Raw genomic sequence first — 9,013 nt, 5'->3', positions numbered from 1 at the left:
CCTTCAGGTGACCTGACGTAGCGATCAGTTTCACTGCACTCAGAGCATCCTTGACCTTTGATTCGGTCGCCACCATTGTTAGTGCCTCCTGGCCGTGGCTAGGCAGCTGCCTACTTTCACGGCGGTCAGCTCTCTCCTTCGCCGCCTCTTCGGATGACGCAAGGACACCAACGCCTTCTCCGACTCGAGCTGCTTGGCTTGCGCTCTTTCAGCCCGGAGCTCAGCCTTCATGAATTTCCTAGCTCCGAGTCGCGTGGGTGTGCTAGACCCGTTGTGGGAGTCGCGATCGCTCTCGGAGCTTGGGGTTCTCTCGCCAGCCGCTCGTTTTTTCCCCCTTTTGCGCCAGTACTTACCGGCGGGGTGGCCTCCTTTAGGTGTTCCCGTTTTTATGCTAACCACAGAAGAGTCAGACTCCAGCAAACGAGTGGGTCCGACTGCCGTGGTTGCGCGGGGACTCGCATTTGCTATGTCGATGCGCTCCAGTGACACCCGACACTCTCGCACTGGTGCCGCAACAGGCTTCTCTGCGTGCACCTTTGGGGCGCTCGTCTCCGCTGGGGCCTCGGTGTCACCGATGTCGGCGTCCGACTCTCGGGGGGAGAAGAATTCTCCCCCACTGGGCAGGTCACGGCTGTCCACCCTTGTGGGGGAGAAGAACTCCTCCCTCCCAGGTGAGAGGATGACCTCCGCGGCACGAGCTCTCCTCCCACAGAACACCCTCGTGGGTATCGGTGTGGGAGTCCGCACGTATTCTTGCGGTACCACGGGTGCCAGCTCCTCTCCGTCCTCGCCATCGGGGCCGGCATGGCTTATGAAACGCCCTCGGTTGTCCCGGACAGGGCGGAATTCCACCGGTGGGGGGTTTGGAGATGTTGTCGCATCATTCTCGTCCCCTCCTCCGCGCAATCTTAAAACCAATCCGTATGCATCGATGTCCAGTAAACATTTGCCATGGTCGTTTGAGTCCGTCCTAGAGTGGTGTGCCCCCCCAGAATACGGTGGGCGGCATGTCACCACAGCGCGGGCACTTGCCCGTTCTGTGGTGACACAGAGGATTGGAACCTCCTGGGGTAGTTTCTTCCATTTCTGGCCACTCATTTATGTTTGCTATTTTTAAAGGGGTATGCTCCCCTTCTGACGTTTGGGACTGGGCTCCCCCCAGCCATGCATCCCATCGGCACGCCAGCCACACCTTCGGATTGGGGTTTTTTTATAGTGGTAAACTCCACGTGACCCTCCTCTCAGTGAGAAAGGTCCTCGGTCCGCTTAGTGCGGGTTACGAGTTGCCCGACGGTGGCCGTAGCCACAACATCGCGCCAGGTGGACTAAGCCACATATGGCAGCTCTTGGTTATGAGCGCCAACTCCGTCCCAGTGGGACCTGACGTCTCGCACTGTGCCCTCTGCTAGTTTCAGAGGGACACGCGGAGGACCGCCCCCCGTGTGCTGCTCTTTGTCTGGCCCCTCTCCTCAGGCCTGTCCGGCTTGGGAGGCCCTATCCGGCATAGCCCTGTGGGTCGTTGGAGCACGCAAGCCCCTTCACCACGGCAAGGTGACAGCAATCGAAGGGGAGGTCCGTGGAACCTTTTTTTTTTTTTTTTTTTTTTAAGAGGGGAAAATGCATTACGCATACCACCGAGGCGTTGGGACGGGCCCCGGTGGTTATGTGGGACTCCCTACCCATGGTTTACCCACTAAAAACCCCTCTATTTGCCGCCTCCACGCTATAGGGCGAGGCCCCAGGGACGCCAGAGCACGCTTCCGCGACCTCGCCAGCGGCCATCCGGACTCCGGACCCGGCTCAGGAGAGTTGTGTAGGCCTCTCTGTCCTCCTCAGTGGGTGCGTCCTATGATGCACCCATCCGCGCAGGGACCATTGTGTAGGCGACAGGCGACCCGAGCCTACCGCCCACAGGTACCCCTATGGGGGAAGCCGACGGTCGTAAGCCAACCGCCGCCGCCCCACGCGTTTGCGGCGCATTGGCTGGGAGGCCGGATCTTCCTCCCTACCGCGCTCGGCCGCCTCCTTCTGCGTCATCACGACCTCGCAGAAGGAGGCTACCGCCTTCCACGATCTCTCACCGCCTACCATGGCTTCCACCACAGCTGGCAGAGAGAGATCATTTCCGACTACGGCCACGAGTGCGGCCCGCTGCTCAGCCCACGCGGGACACACCGCCAGCGTGTGTAGCGCCGTATCTTCGGCGTCGCCGCACTCGTGGCATTCTGCCGTCGGTTCCCGTCCTGCCCTCCTAGACAGGTACCTCCCAAAGCAGCCATGCCCCGAGAGGACCTGTGTAAGGTGGAAGGAGAGGAACCCCTCCTTTCGTCCGACCCACCTCTCCAAGACGGGCCGGATGGCCTCAATGGTCCAGTGGCCCGCACTCGGGGCCTCCAAACTCTCCTTCCACTTCTGAAGGAGCAGTAGGCAGGAGTCAAGCCTCCACTGCCTTACCTCCTCCAGAAGTGGTTGAATTCCCCTGGCCCGCGCCTCGGCGACACGCCAATAAACGTCGGCCAGAACCTCAGCGTCTAGGTGCCAGGGTGGAGTCCCCGCCAGCACGCAGGCTGCACCATGGGAGACGGAGCGGTATGCCCTCGCTAACCTGACTGCCATGACCCGCTGCGGCCTCCGCAATTGGGCTTGGTTTTCGGCAGTCAGGCAGTCGGCCCAGATAGGCGCCCCGTACAGAGCCATCGACCTCACCACTCCCGCGTACAGCCGCCGACAGCCCACGTTTGGCCCCCCAACGTTGGGCAGGAGCTGACTGAGCGCCGACGCTGCTCCAGTCAGTTTGGGAGCAAGGGCTTTGAAGTGCTCCCGGAACGTCCATCGGCTGTCAAGGACTACGCCTAGGTAGCGCATTGTCGGTTTGACAGCGATGGCCGCTCCCCCCACTTGTAGGATGGAACCCCTCGGAGGGCCCTTTCGGGGCCCGTGGAAGCACAGGGCCTCGGACTTGTTCAGGGCCACCTCTAGCCCTAACCTCCTGATACGAGCGACGACTGACGCCACTCCAGCCGTGGCCCGGATCGATGCCTCCTTGAAGGTGCTGCCACGGGTCATCACCAGGGTGTCGTCAGCGTAGCATACCACGCTGACCCCCGGCAGGTTGCCCCCCCGTAGCACCCAGTCATATCCGATGTTCCACAGGAGGGGTCCCAAGACCGACCCCTGTGGAACACCGCACGTCAGCTCCTTCTCCTTCCACTCGCCGATTGCTGGGTACCTGACGGCTCTATCAGAAAGGTAATCCTCTACTGTCTTCCGCAGGTACTCAGGCACAGCATGGTGCCGTAGTGCCTCCTTGATAGTGGCCCAGGGTAAGGAGTTGAACGCGTTTGCGATGTCCAAAGACACCGCCAACACCACCTTACCCCGGGACACTGCTCTGTCCGCCAGGGTCCTCACCTGCGCAATAGCGTCAATGGTTGACCTGCCCTGACGGAACCCGAACTGGTGGTCACTGAGGTCCGGTCCTACTCCGACGAGGTGCCGAACGAGTCGAGCAGCCGCCACGCGCTCAAACAGCTTGCTGGCCTCGTCCAACAGCACTATGGGTCTATAGGCCGAGGGCGAGGCTGCTGGTCGCCCCTCCTTTCGCAGTAGGACGAGTTTCCCCGACTTCCACGGCCGAGGAAACCGCCCCTGCGCCAGGCATGCGCTGAAGAGCGCTCTCATGCGCGGTTCGAGTGGGCCCAGGGCCAGAACCCAGGCTCGACCGGGAATTCCGTCGGGGCCAGGGGCAGTGTTTTTGGCTCGAAGCCTTAACACCGCAGCCCCCAGTTCCCCTTCCGTTACTTCCGGGGCGCCATTTGTATCTGCTACCCTACCTGTGGGGGGTGGCATATGCGGAGGTGTATGACGTTCCCTCGTCGGAAACAGGGCGTTGACCACTTGCTCGAGGAGTTGAGGCTGCAGACTTTGCGTGAGTGGTGGTGCCCAGGGGCGAAGCTTGCGCCTCACCATCTTATACGGCCTCCCCCACGGGTCGCTGTTTAGAGTCTCCAGCATCTCCTCCTCGGCTTGGTCTTTTGCCCTGGCGATTGCCCCCTGCAGCAACTTGGTGGCCACCGAGTATGCGGCGTATAGGCGCTCCTCCTCGGGCACGTCTCGTATGCGCCGCCTCCGGCAGTGTGTGTACCGGCGTCTCGCGGATACGCAGGACTCGCGTAGCTGCGCAAGTTCAGCGGACCACCAGTACACTTTTCGCCTTGGGAGAATCGGGCCGACACGCGGCATGGCCGCGTCACACACCTCCACCATTGCACTCCCCTATGGCCTCCGCTTCCGCGTCTACCTCAACAGGGTCCTCGGGAATCGGCAGCCAGGCTTTCACCATGGCTGCCTCTTCAAATACATCCCGGTCCAGTCGTTTGATTGCCCAGCGAGGGCCATTTTCTCGCCAGGGTCGCCCCAGGCCGCTCGGGTTGGCCGGAAGAGTGGAGATCTCGAACCGGATGTATCGGTGATCCGACAGCGTCTCCACATCCTCCAGCACCTCCCAGCCTCGAACACAGCGCGCCAGGGTAGCGTTGGCGAATGTGACATCCACAATGGAGCCGCCCTGTTGCCGCACGCACGTGTTGGATGACCCTCGGTTTAGGACAATCAGCCCAGTCGAAGTAGCCCACTCCTCCAGTTCAGCCCCAAAGACGTCTGTCGCCGGCGATCCCCAGGATTTGGACTTGGCGTTAAGGTCGCCAGCCACAAGCAGCTTGCCAGGGCGATTTCTGCCGATCACCGATCCGACCTCTACCAGAAACTGTTCGAATTCGGCCAGGGATCGGTTCGGTGAGAAATACGCCCCAACCACCATTGTGTCGCCAATCCATGCCGCGACATAACCGTGGCCCCTTTCCACTCTATGAAGAGGCAGAGGACCGGCGGATGAGTTGGTGACAATGGCCGCCAGCCTATCCAGGTCACCGGCCCAGTTGTCCCTGGGTGGGACGGAATAGGGCTCGGCAATGATCCCAACCCCAATCTGCCATTCCGCCAGGCTTTGGGCCAGCAAGTCCTGGGCTTTGGCGGACCTGTTGAGATTCGCCTGAAGTATCCTTGTGGCCATCTTAGTCCTCAGTTAATGTTGGCTCCTCCTGTACCGCGTCCACGATGGCAGTGGATGGGTGGGTCGGCTGCGAGGGGGCTCGGGAGCCATCACTAGCCGTGGCCTTCCGCCTTTTAGGTGGGGCGGAGCAGCTTTTGCTCCCTACCACGTGACCAGCGTCTTTGTTGGCAGCCGCACAGATGGTGCAGTGAGGCGTCGCTGAGCACTCCTTCGCCTTATGTCCTGTCTGACCACATCTGAAACATTGATCAGACCTATCTACGGCGGAAGGGCATTTCGCCTTCACATGGCCTGCTTCCAAGCACCTGTAGCACCTTTGAGGGCGAGCATCAAGTACTTTGACCTGCGCTGATACCCAGCCCACCAGCAGTCTACCCGCTACAGCTACTTTTTTGGCGGCTGCCACTGGGCAGCGAACCCAAACCGTGCCTAAGCTCCAGGGGTCCGCCTTAATTTCGCCCACTTTGACGTCCCGGTCTGGACAACCTCCGGCTTGAGCTATAGCTGCGGCGATGTCTTCGGCTGCCACCGAGTCATCTAGCCCAGATATCCGAAGTTCGGTGCATTTTGTGGGCCTCGTCACCCGAACCTCCTCCGGGCTAAATAGAAGGCTAAGCTTTTCAGCCAATCTGTCTGCCTTGGGTCCGCTCTCTGCACCCGGCACCTCAAGCATCCGTGCACCGGTGGCCGCCACCTTGAACCGGACTGACTGAATCTCCAGCTCAGCAAGGTTCACCTTTTCTTTTGCCTCTGCGATCAGGCTCTTATAGGTCATACCCTTCTCCTCAGCCTTAGGCTGCAAGGATATGACAACGGCTGTGGAGCGAGGTGGCCGTAGCTTGCGCTTGCGCGCTGCTTGACCCTTCGGTCGCGCTGGCACTGGACCTTGCGGCTCACTTTTTTTGGTCGCGGCTGGTTTAGTCTTCCGTGGAGCTTTGGGAGCGTCAGCTGCTTGGCCCCCGGCCGTCTTTTTGGCCTTTCTCCCTATCGCCTTCTTCCAACCATCCTGCAGAGGAGGAGTGGGCGCAGTAGGTGCAGTAGAAGCCTGCGGTATTTTTCTAGCTGCCTCCTTGGCAGCCAGGCTAACTTTTTTGCGCTTGTTTTTAGTTTTTGCGCTCTGTGTTCCTTCACGGTGGGCGGCCTGAGACTCAGTTCCCAGTTTCGTCTCCTTTGACGTCGCTGGACCTAGTGGGACAGGCGTGGAACTCGAGTTTTGGCCACTCGTTCCGGTAGGTGTCTGTTCGACCCACCGGTCAGAGGCCAGTGATGGTCGCATCCTTGGCTCGGGAAGAAGGCGACTTTCGATGCCTGCCAGTCGAGCGTCGAGCATTTCCCCGAATTGAGCCTGGCTCGTACGCAGCGCTTCTGTCACGATCTGTTTAATTTCCGTGTCAGTGGCCACGGCTGGCTGGCTGCGTATTTCTTGCACCTGCCTACGCAGCTCCGCCAGCTGGCAGGTAAGCTGTGCGTTTGCCGCCTCCAAGCGCGCAACCTCTTCCGTCGCAGTGCGTGCTCTCAGCACTTCGAAGGCGTCACTGATGGTCGCTACAGATTGATTAAGGAGCTTTTGGTGCGTGCCCTTCAGGTGACCTGACGTAGCGATCACGTGTTTTACTGCACTCAGAGCATCCTTGACCTTGGATTCGGTCGCCACCATTGTTTGTGCATCCTGGCCGTGGCCAGGTAGTTGCCCACTTTCACGGCGGTCAGCTCTCTCCTTCGCCGCCTCTTCGGATGACGCAAGGAAGGACATCAGCGCCTTCTCCGACTCGAGCTGCTTGGCTTGCGCTTTTTCAGCCCGGAGCTCAGCCTTCAGGAATTTCCTAGCTCCCAAGTCGCGTGGGTGTGCTAGACCCGTTTTGGGACTCGCGATCGCTCTCGGAGCTTGGGGTCCTCTCGCCAGCCGCTCGTTTTTTCCCCCTTTTGCGCCAATACTTACCGGCGGGGTGGCCTCCTTTAGATGTCCCCGTTTCTACGCTAGCCACAGAAGAGTCGGACTCCAGCAAACGAAGGGGTCCGACTGTTGTGCTCGCGTGGGGACTCGGATTCACTTTGTCGATGCGCTCCAGTGAAACCCGACACTCTCGCACTGTTATCGCAACAGACTTCTCTGTGTGCACCTTCGGGGCGCTCGTCTCCGCCGGGACCTCGGAGTCACCGATGTCGGCGTCCGATTCTCGGGGGGAGAAGAATTCTCCCCCACTGGGCAGGTCACGGCTGTCCACCCTTGTGGGGGAGAAGAACTCCTCCCTCCCAGGTGAGAGGATGGCCTCCGCGGCACGAGCTCTCCTCCCACAGAACACCCTCGTGGGGATTGGTGTGGGAGTCCGCACGTATTCTAGCGGTACCACGGGTGCCAGCTCCTCTCCGTCCTCGCCATCGGGGACGGCATGGCTTATGAAACGCCCTCGGTTGTCCCGGACAGGGCGGAATTCCACCGGTGGGGGGTTTGGAGATGTTGTCGCATCATCCTCGTCCCCTCCTCCGCGCAATCTTAAAACCAATCCGTATGCATCGATGTCCAGTAAACATTTGCCATGGTCGTTTGAGTCCGTCCTAGAGTGGTGTGCCCCCCCAGAATACGGTGGGCGGCATGTCACCACAGCGCGGGCACTTGCCCGTTCTGTGGTGACACAGAGGATTGGAACCTCCTGGGGTAGTTTATTCCATTTCTGGCCACTCATTTTGTTTGCTATTTTTAAAGGGGTATGCTCCCCTTCTGACGTTTGGGACTGGGCTCCCCCCAGCCATGCATCCCATCGGCACGCCAGCCACACCTTAGGATTGGGGTTTTTTTATAGTGGTTAACTCCACGTGACCCTCCTCTCAGTGAGAAAGGTCCTCGGTCCGCTCAGTGCGGGTTACGAGTTGCCCGACGGTGGCCGTAGCCACAACATCGCGCCAGGTGGACTAAGCCACATATGGCAGCTCTTGGTTATGAGCGCCAACTCCGTCCCAGTGGGACCTGACGTCTCGCACTGTGCCCTCTGCTAGTTTCAGAGGGACACGCGGAGCCGCCCCCCGTGTGCTGCTCTTAGTCTGGCCCCTCTCCTCAGGCCTGTCCGGCTTGGGAGGCCCTATCCGGCATAGCCCTGAGGGTCGTTGGAGCACGCAAGCCCCTTCACCACGGCAAGGTGACAGCAATCGAAGGGGAGGTCCGTGGAACCTAACCTAACCTAACTTTTTTTTTTTTTTTTTTTTTTTTTTTTTTTTTTTTTTTTTTTTTTTTTTTTTTTTTTTAAGAGGGGAAAATGCATTACGCATACCACCGAGGCGTTGGGACGGGCCCCGGTGGTTATGTGGGACTCCCTACCCATGGTTTACCCACTAAAAACCCCTCTATTTGCCGCCTCCACGCTATAGGGCGAGGCCCCAGGGACGCCAGAGCACGCTTCCGCGACCTCGCCAGCGGTCATCCGGACTCCGGACCCGGCTCAGGAGAGTTGTGTAGGCCTCTCTGTCCTCCTCAGTGGGTGCGTCCTATGATGCACCCATCCGCGCAGGGACCATTGTGTAGGCGACAGGCGACCCGAGCCTGCCGCCCACAGGTACCCCTATGGGGGAAGCCGACGGTCGTAAGCCAACCGCCGCCGCCCCACGCGTTTGCGGCGCATTGGCTGGGAGGCCGGATCTTCCTCCCTACCGCGCTCGGCCGCCTCCTTCTGCGTCATCACGACCTCGCAGAAGGAGGCTACCGCCTTCCACGATCTCTCACCGCCTACCATGGCTTCCACCACAGCTGGCAGAGAGAGATCATTTCCGACTACGGCCACGAGTGCGGCCCGCTGCTCAGCCCACGCGGGACACACCGCCAGCGTGTGTAGCGCCGTATCTTCGGCGTCGCCGCACTCGTGGCATTCTGCCGTCGGTTCCCGTCCTGCCCTCCTAGACAGGTACCTCCCAAAGCAGCCATGCCCCGAGAGGACCTGTGTAAGGTGGAAG

The 9,013-nt window shown here is 60.2% G+C and overlaps 1 protein-coding gene across 1 annotated transcript; it reads right to left on the bottom strand.

Moving 5' to 3' along the window:
• Positions 1-4,275: 4,275 nt before the first annotated feature.
• LOC133534387 (uncharacterized) lies at positions 4,276-5,071 on the bottom strand. Its single transcript, XM_061873480.1, has 2 exons — positions 4,340-5,071; positions 4,276-4,296 (listed from the first exon to the last, which is right to left on the bottom strand). The coding sequence occupies exons 1-2, from the start codon at positions 5,069-5,071 to the stop codon at positions 4,276-4,278; spliced, it is 753 nt and encodes a 250-aa protein (XP_061729464.1).
• Between the last annotated feature and the right edge of the window lie 3,942 nt (positions 5,072-9,013).

Source organism: Cydia pomonella, unplaced genomic scaffold (genome assembly GCF_033807575.1).
Source record: "Cydia pomonella isolate Wapato2018A unplaced genomic scaffold, ilCydPomo1 PGA_scaffold_92, whole genome shotgun sequence".
Lineage (NCBI taxonomy): Eukaryota > Metazoa > Arthropoda > Insecta > Lepidoptera > Tortricidae > Cydia > Cydia pomonella.
Note: the sequence above shows the minus strand (reverse complement) of the source record. Positions and strands in the feature narration are given on the sequence as shown.